Source organism: Lagopus leucura, unplaced genomic scaffold (assembly GCF_019238085.1).
Source record: "Lagopus leucura isolate 7727_CA_CO unplaced genomic scaffold, USGS_WTPT01 Super-Scaffold_100159, whole genome shotgun sequence".
Lineage (NCBI taxonomy): Eukaryota > Metazoa > Chordata > Aves > Galliformes > Phasianidae > Lagopus > Lagopus leucura.
The window spans coordinates 10,940,728-10,958,334 of record NW_024962335.1 but is presented as its reverse complement, the minus strand read 5'-3'; the positions used below and the strand labels follow the sequence as shown (position 1 = coordinate 10,958,334).

At 38.4% G+C, this 17,607-nt stretch overlaps 2 protein-coding genes across 2 annotated transcripts in view; one reads left to right on the top strand and one right to left on the bottom strand.

Annotated features, from left to right (window-relative positions):
• Positions 1-15,551, top strand: part of GUCY2C (guanylate cyclase 2C) — a 42,143-nt gene extending 26,592 nt beyond the window's left edge. The window contains exons 18-27 of the mRNA XM_042889782.1: positions 1,330-1,467; positions 5,039-5,127; positions 6,793-6,884; positions 8,121-8,279; positions 9,983-10,175; positions 10,492-10,666; positions 11,557-11,655; positions 12,201-12,295; positions 12,899-12,975; positions 15,044-15,551. Coding sequence (XP_042745716.1) covers positions 1,330-1,467; positions 5,039-5,127; positions 6,793-6,884; positions 8,121-8,279; positions 9,983-10,175; positions 10,492-10,666; positions 11,557-11,655; positions 12,201-12,295; positions 12,899-12,975; positions 15,044-15,218 — 1,292 coding nt within the window. The 3' untranslated portion in view covers positions 15,219-15,551. The remainder of the gene's footprint in view (positions 1-1,329; positions 1,468-5,038; positions 5,128-6,792; positions 6,885-8,120; positions 8,280-9,982; positions 10,176-10,491; positions 10,667-11,556; positions 11,656-12,200; positions 12,296-12,898; positions 12,976-15,043) is intronic.
• LOC122190075 (activating transcription factor 7 interacting protein) overlaps positions 3,318-17,607 on the bottom strand; it is a 152,651-nt gene continuing 138,361 nt past the window's right edge. Inside the window, exon 15 of the mRNA XM_042889781.1 lies at positions 3,318-3,378. Within this exon, the coding sequence (XP_042745715.1) occupies positions 3,364-3,378 (15 nt within the window). The 3' untranslated portion in view covers positions 3,318-3,363. The remainder of the gene's footprint in view (positions 3,379-17,607) is intronic.

Sequence of the window (17,607 nt, the reverse complement as noted above, 5' to 3'; positions counted from 1 at the left end):
AAATTAGTAATGATATGTTTTTCATTCAGAATATAACAATATCTGTTCAATGAGCTCAGGTTAGTTTTCACAGCTTTTGTTTACGTTTTTTATTTCATCTAATAATCATAGGACAATTCTGTCCTATTCTGTAGAACAGAGCATTCCTTTCTACACATCTCCTTTTTTCTTGATCTTGAGTGCAAAGATAAGCCCTTCTGAAATTATGTCATCTGAATCTGTTTAGCAGAGTTTGGAGTTTAATAAGCACAATACTGCACTGTAACTGTTGTATATTATCTGAGAAGAACCTGTGATTGCAAATGGATTGAGAGAAAGAATTGACATTGAGACACAAAGAAAGTCAAGAGTAGCAATGAGAACATAAGAAGAGTAAGAAATGTGCACTGAATGAAAATGTTCTGTTAATTCATTATTTTGCATGTTACACTTAAATTTATATTATGATTGAATGTTAATGAATTTATCTTCTCATGCTGCTCTTGAATACTTTGGCAATCATCCTCAAAATTTCTGGCCCCTAGGCTTCTTTCCTTGAAGAAAACTTATTGCTTCACAAGACATCTACAGATTCATTGTGGCTGGATGTAGCAGCCTGATATCATAACACTGTTTTCAGGGTCACTATCAGTCCGTTATGATACATCATCAGCATGTCATATAAAATAGTCATACCATGGCAGTATTCTAGTTTTGAGGTACAGTGGGGCTTGGTGACCTAGAAGTACAGAATAATAATTTCTGTAGAAAGAAAGTGGTTACACACAGGTAGTATTTATGTCAAGCTCAAAAGCACTTGGGGATTATTTCTATAGAGTCATGATACCAAGGCTACCGGGAAATATTACAGCCTTCTCATATGACATCTTGAATAACACACTTCATGCATCTGGGTCAAGAATTTATGCCTCTGCATTTTTATTTATTTATATATTTTTTTCATAGCACAGGCATTCCTTGGTCTTATACAGATGCATGGGCTATTTCTAAGAAGTCCATGTGAGGTAACTTAAGAGAAGCAACTTCACTGCCAGCAAACACAACTTTTCTGGAGGTCTGCAGGTCTGCACCAACAGTGAAAAATAGTACTGTTATCAAATCCCAGACAATTGCAGACTACCACATCATAGTTTTATCTAACTCCATTGATGTCAGCTTATCCAAATAACTACTGAATGAAGAAATAAACAGTACCAGTGAGCTCCATGTTTGGTATGAAAAGAGTAAATTGAAAATGGCCAATGGACGCTTTTGAGAAGGATCACCCTTTTCAATTACTTTTCTCTTGTACCCATTTACCTTTTTTCCTACTGTGATCTGGATTTTCAGACCTGTGGACGGCTCCTGAGCATCTCCGTCATGCTGATGTATCTCAGAAGGGTGATGTGTACAGCTATGGGATCATTGCCCAGGAGATCATCCTACGCAAAGAGACCTTCTACACCAGACACTGCCAAGACACCAAAGGTAAATCCACAGTTTTCTCCCCCACTGCAGCCTTCTAGAATACTGTAGCAGTAAGTAGCACATCCACAGGTTTTCGTGTAAAGTGCTGCCTCTGGTAGGTGCTTGAACTGGTGCTTCTTTCACTGTGTGATGCACAAAGAGGATGATTGAAGGATATCAATGTGGAGGCAATCTTCTTGTGAATCAGGTTTTTATTGAGTTTTCTTGCCCTTTTTCCTCTCCTTCCCACCTCTTCCACAGTGTTATAGAAGTTAACCTTGTACAAAAACTGCCTAGACTTACTGTGACATTTAAGGCTACAAAATGTTGTGCACAACATATAGTAGTTCACTTGTACTTGGCATCACAAATCAGCAGTGTCAAAAGAGAACAAAAACTCAGCAGCATGACATGAGAACAACTGATATTTAAAAGTTGGCAATTCAGACTTTGTTCCAGTCTGTCAAATTAACGTTAGTAGCTTATTTTCTTATCTTCTGTCAGAAAAAGAATCTCCTCACGCGATGCATCCATTAAACCCAATTTCGTGCATATTGTGACATTGTTTTTGGATGGCTAACAGCACAGACAATAGCAGTGCTCTGAATCCCATGAATTATTTTATATTGCAATGTTATAGCCACCATAAAGGCATTCAGGTTTGAGATTTTCTTACTGACAGTTACCAACAAGTTTAAACATTGCCTTTGTTTCTGAGTCATTCTGAAAGATCTGCCTCACATTTGCTAAAACATCTAAAGCAGCAGCTGGCCAGCCTAACAGCTGCTTTCCTGAGTAATATTTGAGAATAACATCTAGGCCAGGCTCATCATCTTACATTATTGCAAATTTGTGCTCTTAACCAAAGAAATACAGTATTTCACATAATCAACTCCTTAATGTGTAATTGGATGTAGGAGAGATTAGAAATACCTGTTTCCCTTTCACAAAACTATTCAGGTCGTTGTGCTGTGTGACAGATGGTCCCCTGAACTGCATCAAATAAGACAGGGCAGAGAAAGTAAAAGTCCATCTACTACTTATCTTTGGGAAGAGGGAGCCAAATCCTCATAAATACAATAATTTTACAAACATCCACCATACAGATGGAAAAAGGAAAGACTAATACTCTTCCCTTCTGATTTTGACTTGTGAAACAAATCCATAGCAAACTGCATTCTTATAATTGTTTACATCAGTTACAGCCTGCCTGTGTGTTAGCATTACTCTGTGTTTTCTGGCTGTTCTGAGATGTGGTGGCGATCTCACTGCTCTGTTTGTGGTTCATAGTCACAGTCTGGTTCCTTGTTTTAACTTTGACCTATGTCCTAACACTGCACCTTATCATCTTAGAAAAACTGTTCAATTAAAATAGCATTAAGATAAACTAGATGAAAGTACTTTTTGCACTTCTAGGTTTAGGCTTCCTAATGCTGGGCATGGTGACACACAGCAGTGAGCTTAGTAAGAGAGCAATAAAGCTACTGGGCCTGAAACCCAGTAAGTCCTGTGTAAGTCTGGATTCACTGTAACTTGAAAGGAAAAAAAACATCCTATTTTCCAAACTAAGAATTTTCCATTAACTAAGGAGATTGTATTCTCCCAGAAGCTTTTTCTTCTAAATCATTATTGGGTGTGTGGGCTATATATCGCTGATCTAATAGCTGCTCTTGTTATTTGTGTTTTGATTCTGCAGCTTCAGTAAATACGTTCAGTCTGGTTTCAGCAGTTCATCAGATTTAATGTAATGGAAAGGAATGAGTTATTATATTTTGTTGAAGTGGCTCATCACTAGAACATCAGGAGTCATTCATTAGACGAGACAAGAAAGTACACCATACTTACTCAAACGTCTTTGAATTTTTTTTGTGTCATCATCTAGTTTTGGGAAGGAGTAGTTCAGACGTGGCAATATCATTACTTTACAAATATCTAAGTTAAAAAGAGGGAAAAGAATGCAAAATTAGAGTCAATGGTAATGGGCAAGGAAATGCCCCTGATGCATGTTACATTCATTTTAGTGTCCTGTAAAAGTCTTTCAGTAGCTAGGTTATCAGAAATCAAGTTCTGCAAGTTCAAATATATGGATATTTCAGGATGACTGATATAATCACTTCTTCAGGGCTTCATTGGCAGCAGCAAGGACTGTGTTCAGATTTAAGAATTGTTTGATAAAGCCTGCACCTAGCTTCCAACCACAGCTGGCAAAATTAAGCTAAATTTTCAAATACTCAGTGAACTAATTCTTTCAAAATGCAAACAAATATTGATTAACTTAGTGTACAATAATGTCGTTATTACTGAGTGAAATGAAATCCCACAAAGAGGATGGGCATACAGAACTGTATTCTAATGTATGATGTAACTAGTCATAGTCCTTTACTGACTTCTTTGTGAGACAGCTGTTAGACCAGCTGCTGCTCCACTCTTCTGCAGAAACACCTCCTTCACTCTCAAGACTGAAATTTTGTCATGAGTGAACATAACCCATGCTCCTTACTCCACTATTTCTTGCCACTGGCTAATTGCAGTGCTGCTTATAGTTGGTTTTATTTCCTCTTTCAGGTGCATATGCAGCTTGGAAATCTATCGCATTTCTCTTGTGTTCATGAGATTAACACAGGTTCTACTGTCTCTTCACTCACAGGATTTGGGCTTTCTGATCTGCATGACCCTTAAACAAAACCTCCTACTCCTTCTCTAGTCTGTAACATCTGCACCATATGCTGCTTCATTTTTTTAGAGTGATCGTGCAACTGGGCATGCTTAGACATTCCTTGCTACTCTGGACATGCACATACCAGCCTGATGACAAATCTTTCTTGTCTCATTACAAGCTTCCTTTGGCAAAATTGTCTTCCAAATATAATCAGACATCATTAATAAATATATTTCACACTTGCAATTTCTCTCTCTTCGTTAGAGATCAAGAAGTTCTTCTTTTTTGGTACTCTTTCCCTCTGAAGCAGCAACTTTTTTTTGTTTGTTTGTTTTAGCTCTTTAAATTGTTCTGCAAATGCAGTCTGCTTTCTGATGTGTTCTGAATCCAGATAACTTTCATAGAATGGATTTCATGAATATAAGTACAAATAAGCTAACAAATCCAATGTTTTTAAACCATACATGTTAATAGCTTAGTTTTAAGGAAGTTGAACATCTGGATGATGATCTGAACTTCTCTGGTGAGAATTGTAGGTCTCCATGCTTTTTATCAAGTTGTAATATTCTAGTGGGCTTCTCGTGTAGTTTTTTACTATGGCTATAGCTCATGCTGAGAGGCACGCTAATTATACCTAATGTTCATTTGGAAGGATGCCATAACCATGTCTGCCATGACCAATAAATACCTGAGTACATTCCTATTCGTTTTGCTTTCAGGGGCATTCAAACCAGCCTGTTATGATCTTAAGCCATATTTTTAGAAAAGCTCCAGAGTTGAAATTCACATCAAAAAGAAGGGAACCACCTTCAATATTTTGTTTGAATAGTAACTTGTAACACATCATGGTATGCTATACAAAAGGAATGTTCTTCCTGTGTTTTTTTTTTTCCCCCTTTAATTAAAACTTTACATCTTTTTTTCTTTCTTCAGAGAAACTTTACAGAGTGGAGAATGACAAAGGCGTGAAGCCTTTCCGACCAGACCTATCCTTAGAAACAGTGGGAGAAAGAGAGATGGAAGTAAGCTAATCATTAACACAGCCATTTTCTATGTGTAAGGTAGAAGTGTCGGCAAAACTAGTGCTCAGGATGACAAGAGGATGAAAGCTATGCACATTTTCTGCCAAATGCTTTAACCTCATGGGAAGAAACAGTATTCTATAGTTGTTACTAGTGAAATGAAACAAAACTGATGAAATTTTTTCCTCCTTAAGTGTATTCTGTGCATCAGCTCTTTAGTTTTTTTCTAGTGATGTTTTAAAAACTAAAACATGTTAAAAGTACATCCCTTGTGAATTTGAACTTTTTGTTAAGTTGGTTAGCTCGAAAAAAGGCAAATGTATCAAACAATGCTCCCCTGTCTCTCTAGAATTCATGAAGAACTGTATTCAATTTGTCTGAGTCAAAGTCTTAAAATAAAAAGGGAACATGTGCTTACTTAGTTTAGTACAGTCCTAGGGCTGAGAACTGCTAGCTATACCATAAGGAGAGTGTTATACTGATATATGAAAAAATATGTATCATCATATAGTGAGGGTTGTATATCTGTGTGTGGGAAAGTAGCAGTCTGACCTGCATAGGAAAGGATCTGGGATGGCTCAGTTTTCTGATCCAGTATATGAGAGTCTCCACAGAGACTGTGTTGCAATAATTCAGGGAAGGACTATCATTATCTTTTGAAAGTACTCTCAAGTAGTAGTATTGCTTACTTATCTTTGTATTACAGTAGTGTGTCTTTTGAAATTTGGTATTATTCCAGGGTGCTGAACTGATATATGAACATTAAATAATGCATGAGAATCACAAGGGATAATATCTTAGGGGAACTGGTGGCAGTACAACATTTCACAGATGATTCATCTCACCTATCTTCAGATATCTACAAGCTGTATATCTCATTCTGACCTAGCCTCCATAGGTCCCTTTTACATCTGATAAGAGAATACTCATCCATATCACTTTTTGGACCTATTTTATATTTTTAGATCAAGATTCCTTTCTCCCTACTGATTACAGATGTTACCCAGGGTGGCTATGCCAGCTTTTAAACTAAACTACAAGTTGGATTTGCCTCAGGTAGCTTTACACATCTGCAATGCACATATCTGTATTTGAACTACTTACTCTGTAGTCACTGGAAAAAAAAAATCAACACTTACATGCTGCTACTCTTTTGATCTCTTCTGGATAGCTCTAAGATGGGATGAATGGCACTTCAAATGTACTTCCTTCCATGTATTTTACAGCCCCCAAGACTTCTTGCTTAGGTGCAGAGGTCTGTATTGTGGACATCAGCATATTCAGTTGATGAGCCCCATTATTTCTGGCTGAGTCACCAGTTTCAAAAAATTCCCAAACTCAGAGTACTGGAAATAAATTATCACAGCACTTACTTCCATGTCAGTAACCATATCTGGTACCAGTTGCAAGAGGAGATCCATTTGCATGCCTTTCATTTACGTATTGCAAATTCAACTGCAGATGATGTCACTAGCCACCACAGAGTTAAGTTTCAGATGCCTGCAATGAATGTCCCAACCATAGATTCATAACAGTTAGTCACACATTTCAATATGTTGCTTATCAAGAGTAACTGGAAATACCCTGATGAACTAGTGCTATTTATCTCCATTATCTTTCTATATCCAGTACTCAGTTCAACTTTCCTTAAATTTTCATTTGAAGGTATACACACTAGTGAAGAGCTGCTGGGAGGAAGACCCAGAGAAAAGACCTGACTTTAAGAAAATTGAGAATATTCTGGCTAAAATATTCAGGTGAGCATCTGAAGCTGAGTTTTTGAAGTTGCTCCAAACTCCTTCTGGGTGCTAGAAAGCTTGTATTTTTAAGCATGTAAGCTGATGTTAATATAGTCCAATTAGTGCCTTCACTTTGATTTATTCTTTGCCGTGGAAGTAGGTGAGCACATGCATTTTTGTATGTACTCATGTGAATGTGTGCAGCTATGCATGTATTAGCTGAGTGAGGGTGAGATGATCACCATACCTTAAATTGGTACATTGTGAAAGTAGCAAGCTGGATAATTAGAGATTGAAACCATTAAAATAATTTACCTCCTGTCTCTAGTCAGGAGTTGGATAATGAGTCATGTTGTCTAAGTTTCGGGAAATAAAGGCACATAAACGTTTGGAGGATGATGGGAAAGTTGGGATGAGCTGAGTTGTGCCATAAATGGCCATTCAGATGGTCTCAGATAGAGCTGACTAAATGTGTTGGGTTGTACCTCATCAGAGGAAGTAATTATGGGGTTTTGTAGGTATAAAATTGTGGGATAAGGCTCCATCCTACAAGAGGATGGAGACTGCTTCCTGCCACATGCAACAAGGTATTCTTCTCATGAGCATCTCAGACAGTGCACCCTGGACAAGAACACTTGTCTAAAGTAAGAGTGGCTTTAAAGTCTGGTTAGAAGGAACTGACATTTCCTGTCAGTCGGGCCCCATCTACTTTCAGACTACAGAGACAAATGTGTTATGAGTAGCCCATGCTGTTGTGCTTCTGCTTCCAGCAATTATGCTTCTGACTGGAATCTGCTTAATCTTGTGACCAAAACTAACTCCTGAACTGCTAATTGTTCTATTGAATTATTCTGGCTTCCACAGAGGTAGCCCCAAAATGGTCTTAGTCTTTCTGTCTAAAATCCCCATTTAAATGTTACATGGAGTTCTCTATCTGTCTTCTTTAGCTTCCTCTTGGGATTTGAGCTTGCACAAATGAATGTTTAGGGATTACTCAAGGTAACCTGGATTGGAAGTACTATCACAGCTATGATTTGGAAGTGGTTTAAGAATTAGCAGCTCTGAGTGACAAGTGTGGGCACAGACTTTTAATTTGTAAACATAAGTCCTCCAAGCAACAAAAACCCATGCATTTTAAACACTTTCGTTCTATCCGTACAGAAGTTAAACACTGGAGAAGTTTTGTTGCCTTTCTCAACAATATGCTTCCATCACCCTTTCTTTTTGGCTCCTGTGCATTGTTGTTATTCCCAGTAATTACCATGGCCAGACCAATGAAAGCTACATGGATACCCTGATTCGACGTCTACAGCTGTATTCCCGGAATCTGGAGCACCTGGTGGAGGAGAGGACAGAGCTCTATAAAGCAGAGCGAGACAGAGCAGACAGGCTTAATTTCATGTTACTTCCAAGGTTAGTATTGAGCAGAACGATTTTTACTGACATTTTATTTATATGTATCACCTGATTCTTGGAGAGTGGGATTAATATCAGTCTTATATTTCTTCAATTCACAGAGTGAAATGCTACTTATTCTGTTCTAATTCTCCCACCTTACAGACAAAATGTCAAATTTAAGAGGTGCCATCAATTCCCTCTTCTGTACAGCTCAATTGAGCACAGGGGGGTAGCAGGCAGGGAAAACGTGGCTTTCTTTGCACAGACAAAATCATAGATTTTCTATAGACTTTTCATCCTGGTCTGATCTCCCATAAAGATAATTTCCATACCTATGTTAATCCCCTGCCTAAGGCTCTGATTAAGTACAGGATTTAAATGAGGTGTTAGGGTTAAAAAAATTTACTGAACGAATGCCTTACATAAGAAATAATAGTGGGAGCTCAGATAAACTATATCTCATATACTGTCACAGCATGATGATTTAAGCCTAGGAAGAAAAAAGTTTCAGTTGGGAAGCCAATGTAAAGTCTCTTTATTTATTCATAAAATGTATTTGGCTGGAAAAGGGTGGAATTGCATTGAGGTCATCCCTACTCATTTCTTGTTAAGGCTGATAGTGTCAGATATACAATATTTGTATCACAACTGACAAACACCTTCAAGCTTGTGCATACCACCCTAGCCCAGAAAAGTACATGCCCTACTTGAAAGTTACTGACACTGAAAAAGCATTTTTTTAATGAAAATTATCAGCCCATCTCATTTTATCGGTGTATTGATCTGTTTAACAACTTGGCAGCATTTTGAAGTACTGAAAACTTTCAATTTTACATAATCATTGTAAATTCTACTTGACAGACAGGTAAGCCAGTCTGCCCAAGCAGCTGTATTCTCTTTAGAAGGAAGGTATTCAGAAAACATGCAAATGTGCAAAGTGGCATTGTGTTTTAATGCACAAAGCTGCCAAGTGCTCAACAAACAGCCCAGAAAGAAGGTGAGAAAACTGTGCCTTCCCACCATTAGAATGCAGTTTTGTTCAGTGCAAGTCTGTGATGGAGGCTGGTTACTCTCCCCATTTTCCTCAATCACATGTAGGATATAGCTGGAATCTTAATGCTTTATGAAGACTAAATTATTTCTCCTTGACAGTATAGAGTCAACTATCCTGCAAATTCTGAAGCAGGTAGTCCGAAGAGCTGGTGTGACTGTCGAATGTGACAGCAACCTCACTTTAATCTTTTTTTCAATAGCAATACAAAAGTGAAGTATTATAATATTATCCCATTCCAAGATATTCTGAAGTCCTTAGGGCAAAAGGGAGAGATACTTACAAGTAGTAAGGGGAATGACTTATTTGTCACAAATTTCCTTCTCTCGAATCTGATCTTGATAGGCAGGAAAGAAGAGTGAATCACTGAGGTCTCCATTCTCAGATGGAGATTCACACCAAAGCAGTACTTGGACCCCTTATCTTCCTCAGCTTCTGTTTATGCAGAGGATTTTGCAAGACTGTAGTGCATTAATTGATTTTAGTACATGCTGAGATCCCTGGCTGAAAGGCATTATGGACATCTAAAATGCTATTACAATGGCAGTTTTCAGCAAATGATTTGATGTTTCCAACCCAGAAGGCAATGATGAGGTTGACTTGCGTGAGAAAATACCTTTAATGTTAAACACTGTCTTCTGTCTTCCTGCCTTCTCTATTTCCACAGGCCAGTAGTAAAATCTTTGAAGGAGACTGGCCTGGTAGAGCCAGAGTTATTTGAAGAAGTCACTATCTACTTCAGTGACATTGTTGGCTTCACCACACTCTGCAAATACAGCACCCCTATGGAGGTAGTAGACATGCTGAATGACATCTACAAGAACTTTGATCACATTCTTGACCATCATGATGTTTACAAGGTGATTAGCTCCTCACTTTTGCTCAGTTAAATACCAAGCAATGCAGAAATCTAACAGGCCAAGATTGTCTCATTTCAGTATGCTTGTGTGCCAGCTTAGAGCAAATTTTATATACCAGGTGGTCACTGATTCCTTAAGTGAAATGCTAAGTACTGTCATACTCATTTACAAAAAGGTGCTAGCTACCTTAAACTAAATAATCCTGCTGACTAGGGACCAGGTTTAATCATAAACAAGAGAATATGAATATAAAACCTTTCTGCTCTCAACTAAGTATGTTCTTTGCATGCTGAGATTAGTAATTGTGTTTCCACAGGTAGAGACCATTGGCGACGCTTACATGGTGGTGAGTGGTTTACCAAAGAGGAATGGCAACCGACATGCAGTAGACATCTCCATGATGGCTCTGGACATCCTTAGCTTCATAGGATCCTTTGAGCTCCGACACCTTCCTGGTCTGCCTGTTTGGATTCGCATTGGAATTCACTCTGGTACACAATGATGCTAGATCAGCAATGACACTATAGTTGCCTTGTTTTTGAACTTAACAGATCAGATATCCATGGAAGATGTGGGTGGACATCATACACAACTGCTTTCCTTGTGAAGAATCAGGTTGAAAATAATATTCCTGGGGGAAGGTTAACAGGAGTAAATAAACGACTACTTTGCTCCTGTCTAGAGAAATAGCCCTTATCTATTCATTCATGGTTTGCTCCTGGTATGGTCAATTGTAAGCTTTCACAGATAATTCCTCCCTGACCAAGATGGAGATCAGCCATGTCCAGACATGCTTGTCTCACTACAGAAAACAAGCTTTTCTCTTATGCTTTTGGAGACAAAAGTTCTGATTGCGCCCATGTGGGAATTCATGCTTCAATGAAACCAGAAAAATATTTCTTCTATAAGAGAAACTGCTCAACAGTCTCAAGGGCTTTGGGAAATCACCTTTCATTTTTGCTTGTTTCAACAATTATCTAAGCAATTGGCGAAGGAGGAACATAACAGTGAAAGCAGCTGGGCACTGGGATACCCCTTGAGGCAATAATATGGAACCCCTCTATAATTAAGCTTATTCTCTATTTCTTTTGCTTCCAAAACTGACCGTAACCATATTTTTTCATGCACAGAGATTATGTTTAAATGCAATTAATACTGTCCCGTTTTGTTCTAATTGAATTCTGTAAGATATGCAGTGTGAGGTGTGGTTTGGAGAGGAATGGGAGATGTCCAGATAGTTTAGTGGTAGAGAGCAGTATCATTGGTGAGGAACACATTGCTCCAGTAGGTACTGCAGTGTTTTCTGCAACAGGGAGAGGCACCTTTCAAGCTAGTAGTCTCTTGACCAACCATTTTTTCATTCTCTGAATCCCATTTCTAGGTCCATGTGCGGCTGGTGTGGTAGGAATAAAAATGCCTCGTTACTGTTTGTTTGGAGATACGGTAAACACAGCTTCACGGATGGAATCCACTGGCTTGCGTAAGGGTTTAAGTTCATCTGTCCATATAACAGGGCCAAAGGCTATTGGTCAGTTTGTGACTGAAGTGTCTGTTTTCAGCCGAGAACAATTTGTAATCAGCTCGCAGATTAAAGATGAAGCCCTATTTGTTCTAATAACCAATTATTTCACTGTCCTGTTGGGCAATGAAGAACTGTTCCTTGCTCCGTCTCCAGCGCTGGTAACAGGGAGTATGTAGGCTGGTTTTTGCTGGCTGAATTTCTTTGGAAGTACTACTGATGCTTGGGGTTTCATTTTACTTTATGAATGTTTGATTTCAGTTCAACCTATAATTGTATTGCAGCTTTGTTGTGTAAATATGTTGACTGTATACTTTAAGTTGAAGCAATTACTTCTTCAACTACACCATTAGGGACCTTTGCCAAGAGCCGACTTATCTTCCTTCTGCCCAGTGTCTTCATATGGCTATTCTCTTTGTGCGATTCTTCCCAAATTTCTCTTCCCTTTTGACATATAAACGCTACAGATACATTTTCAAATTGAGCTTTCATGTTCTATTTCTTAGCTTTAAGGATTCATGTAAGTGGTTCCACGGTTGCCATCCTGAAAAGAACAGACTGTCGATTCCAGTATGAAATGAGAGGAGAAACATACTTGAAGGTAACCTTTACCATGCACATGCACAGAGAAAAGGAATAGTATAAGGGCATTATGTAGCTTAGAGTACCCTGCAGTTTAATTCTCAGCAAGGGAACAAGGGTCACAGATCAATCAGTACCATAAACTCTAGTTGTTGAAGACACTTCTATAACATCAATAAAGGCAATGAAAAGCTGCCCAAGTGAAAAAATAAAATAACATTAAGATGAAGAGAATAAATGAAAGTTATGGAGTAATAGTGATGCTGAATTGGGCTGATGGAAGAGAAGCTGAATCTATTGTTAATTTGCTCTTGCTCTGATATCTGACTGTCTACCTACGTATCTATTTATTTCAGTCTATGTAACTTGGCACTGATGTCTGTATTTGGGTGCTGATAGCAGGCAGCACAGCTCACCTCTCTCATGGTTTCAGGTCATGGAACAAGAGAATGTTCACCTGTATCTGACCCATTATTTTTCTTTCCACATCTGATTTTTAATCCTTTGCTGTGAGCAAAGGCAAACACAATGTGCAATATAGAATTATTTAAGTAAATGAACGACAGGAAATTGCAGTCTAATCCCTAAATTGTGCTTTCTCTTCTTTGTGATGACTGTTTAGGGCAGAGGGACTGAGATTACATACTGGCTGACGGGTACTGAAGACAAGGAATATAATCTCCCAACACCTCCTTCAGTGTAAGCTGTTATTTGTACATGGAAAGGAAAGAGAAATTCAAAAGTCTTTGAACTTTAGATTTAACCATTTTTCTTTAGAGCTTGAGGATATAAGCATGTAAATATTCATGACAGTATTATGTTTGGGACTATGCATGTGCTGCAGGTTGTTTGTATGCTTAGCAGGTTCAATTTCATTGGAAGGGTAATGACTTATAGAACAACTTGCTGATGTGATAAATGCAGGAGATGGACATACAAATTAAAAATATTATTATTCCCTGCATTTGTTTTGTAAATATATGTATACAGTGATGCACAGTGCAATTATTCACCACTTGCTGACTGATACCCTGAGCAGTGACTGCCCTCATAGCTTACTTCCCACAGTTTTAGAGTTCACATGACATTATATAGTATGGGATATCCCTTTGGACAGTTTAGGGCAGCTGTCCTGGTTCTGTCCCCTCTCAGCTCCTTGTGCCTCCTCAGTCCCCTTGCTGACAGGGCAGTATGAGAAGCTGAAAAACTGGAATGTCCTTGTCTCTGTATGGCACTGCACAGCAACAAATAAAACGTCACTGTGTTATCAATATTGTTTTTTTCCCAAAGCCAAAACACAGTATCGTAGCAGACAGAATGAAGAAAATCTGCTCTGTCCAAGCTGAAACCGGGCCAATTCCCCAAAACTTTGACCCTAATTGTACCTGCGTGCCACACTAGACACTGCAGCTAGAGGATAACGGCAACTCTCTAAGATCATGTTATTTTGAGCAGGATTTTGAATTGTATTCTGTTAGAAGAGGCAGACAAAGCAACTGTAGCATTGCACAGGCACAAAGTGTTTAGAAATCGAACAAAATTCTACTTTAACATGATACAGTATATTTGGCAAGAGAAAAAGAAGAGGCTGCTGTGTTGGAACTGAGTTGTAATTTGCATTACTACTAAATAAAATACAATAATAGTGGGAGTATTGTTTTTGAGAAATATTGCAAAATTGAAGTCAGGATGACTGTCTTCATTTCATCTATATTTGGCATATGAGTACTGCATTTATTCCTGTTAACTCACTAGAACATGGAATTTCTCCACTTTCTATTTCTGTGTACAGTTGCTTCACCAAACAGGGATTCGCTGCTATCTGCTTTGAAATAACAGTGTTTCAGTACTTGAAGCAATTATATTGCAAATTGTACTCTGCTGAATACACTGGGATCTATTAATGGTGAAAGGCACAAGTACATAACCTTATTTCCTACCCATTTATTCCTATCTACCTAAAAGACAAGAGATAACTAGGAGAAAGATGCAGTTTTTTTCAAGACGTTTTCGAAACAGAAATAATCAAGCTTTTAATCTACTACAGAATCTCATAAACTTAGCTTTATTTAGTGGCATTTCAAGTGTTTGTCGCTGTGCTGAGCAGGAAACACTGTCAGGCCTGTTTACATGGTACAACTCTTTGTTGTCTCAGAACTCCTTTTCGGAATTAAAATGATCAGTTGAGACTATGAGAATGATTGAATTGGCAGTTGAATTGGCATTTTGAAAACACCTCTTGAGCTGGATCACTGTACTCAGTGATGTTTTTGTTTTCACTTCCTCGTTATAGGCTCTGACTCACAGAATTGCCCCTTAAAATTCTCATACAAAGGGTAATATAGTAAACACCAGGCAGAATGCAAAAGCTTATGAAAAGGTAGCAGTTCTGTTACTGAAGACCACCTGAAGCTGTAGTGGAAGTACTGGTACAAATAATGGTGTTGAGAAATAGAATCTGATTTAATTGGAAGAGCATTTAATTGATGTTTTCTTTTTCCTGTAAGTGACTCTAAATTTATTTTAACTAATGACACTTCTACAAATCTCTGTAAAGATGGTAATCAGTGCTATACAGAAAAATTGCACGTAATTCCTCAATAATATTCCCAAAGCCAAAACCCGGATCTAAAACCTTTATCTCAGAAGTGTGTGAATGACATCAATCTAAGTACGGGATAGAAATGTTCAAAAAACATTGGAGATCTAGGGATCACTAAAAGCATGTCACTCTGTGACCTTTTTTTTTCCATCCTTTTGCTTTCAGGGAGAATCAGCAGCAGTTAAAAAATGACATAGCAGAGATGATAACCAAAATTCTTCAGAAAAGAGAAACCGAAGGTTTCAGGACCAGAGAGATTAAACGGGTAGCAAGCTACAGAACAGGTACCCTGGAATACTTGCAGCTGGCCAGCACAGATAATTCTGCTACATATCTTTAAGACTGGATGTCTAGCATGACTTAAAAAGCTACAGCAACTCCCAGAGGTACTTCATATAAAGGCTGGAAGCTTATGTTCTCAGCTGGAGGAGAAAGAAAATACCTTTCAAGGCAACCTTCCTACCACTCAACCTGCCAGTAGTACATCAAACCTGTCTTCACTGTCATGTCCAAATTGTTAGATGACTTCAGCAGGGGACATGCAATCTGATTTGAGAGAAATGAGACCTGAGGATACCTTATCTGTTCTGGTTTGTTTTTTAAAGATGATACCTGTTCAATAATTCACTTCTGAAATATTCACAGCATAGCCTTAATTTCCCATGATTTTCAAATGTTGTATTTAATTTGTAATTTTTATTTCAAGAAAGCTTTGCTGTAATATATTTGAATGTAACATTAAACATACTGTGTAAGTCCTGGATATTTACCTTTTTATTTTTTTATTTTTTCCCTGCAGGTTCCCCCTGTCTCCCACATTTTGTTTAGCCAAGTTGTCTTTCTTAAACACTTCCATTATTCACCTTGGGAGATAACTCTAGAATCTGCACGGCTTCTAAAACTTATCTGAACGTCTTAATTCTGAAAAATCAAAGTGCAAATCTTGCATAGCAGACCCTTTCATATCTCTCCTCCACTTCTGTTTGTGCCCCCCAAACCAGAAGTGCAACAGAAATGAAGAAAACAAATTTCTCCATGTTTTTTAAACTTCTGGAAGTTTCAGTTCAACTTTTGGATGAAGTTTCACAACCAGGCAGAACTCACATTTTACTGAGATGACTCACTCATGAACTGAAACATGGCATTTATTAATAATCAGATTTTAAAAGCAGCCAAAGAACAGGGGGTGCATGTAGAAGAAAACCAACATTCCCACAAAGTAGTGAGCAGAATTTTTGCAAATGTGCACTGATGGCTTTCAAAGCAGAGCTACTTCTTTCAACAGCTGTCAAATACTGGTCAGTATTCAAACTGTACACCTCAGTATATAATTTCCCCCCAAACCATTCCTTTATGGTTTTGAATGGAAATTTTGTCCAAGGAAACAATGTTAGAAAGAGCAAGCCAGTCACCTGTCTTTTGCCTTTGTCAACCTCAGTTTGCTTGTTTCAAACTCACAAAAAGCCCCATGCCAAACATAAAGCTCAACAGAACAACCAAAGTGTAAATATACAAGCTATAAAATTAAATCAGCTTGTGCTATAGGGCTTCTAATATTGCTTGATGAATGTAAATTTCTATAGACAGGTACACATTATAGGCAGAAATAGCAGACAGCCTGTAACCAACAGCTACCAGTTTCTGATTCTGTATTAGCAGTCTTTAACTTGGGCTGGCACTGGGAACATACCACTACTTTTCCCATTTGTGTCCTAATGGAACAGCTCATTGGGATGAGGACAGAAAAAAATGAATGGCATTCTAAAACTGGTATGCACTGAAAGGAATATCAATACAGTAGAAAAACATGAAACCAGCATGCCTGCTATTTCCTGGCCCAAGATGCCAATCAAGAAGCTTCGTCTCTATGTCTACATTCCTTGGTAGGTGATACTTGGCACCACAAGTCTATTTTGGTTGCTATATCTGATACACTCAGCAAACGCAGCTATACTGCAGTGGTAAGTGTCAGACTCCTCCAGCATGAAGTCTACTCCTGCTTTCTTAAGCGGAGTTGTTCTACTCTTTGTAAGTCTGTTTGTAAAGAGGAGCTACATGGGTTCCATCCATGATGCTCCTGAGATATGAATTATTCAGCAAATATCTGCAGACACTGGGATAGTTCATTTAGAATCTGTTTAGTTTTCAGTAGCTCTTTTCTGCACTCTTCAGATCATAAATCCCATGTAATTCTTTGCAGATAAATAACTGATTGACTTTTTTTGGCATGTTTGTTTTCTATGTGGTTCTTGTGTATTTCTGTCACCCATACATCACAACTACTCTTTTAGTAAAATTTTCACCTACTTTCTAGTTTGAATCTGTCTTAGATTCGGTATCTTATCATTGCATTTTGTTATTAAATGTTGGATTAAAGAGCCCTCTGCCATCAGAAATCTGTCACTGAACCACAGAATGGTTGGGTTGGAGGTGACCTCAAAGTCCAGGCAGTCCCAACCCGTGCTGTGGGCACGGCTCAGGTTGCCCAGGGCCCCATCCAACCTGGCCTTGAACTGCCAGGGATGGGCACCCGCAGGGACTGGCCATAGTTGTAAACCCTAAGGAAAGTATTCTCTCTTGTTCTTTTTCTGCAGGGAAATGCACAGTGGTTTGCATTAACAGGGCTAAAAGATGCCCTTTTTCTTTGTGGAAGATGTGGTTTGACAAGACACGGTGTAACTTTACTGGAGCTTTCTCTGGCAAACCCTGGAGGTCTGTCAGCCTCGGTC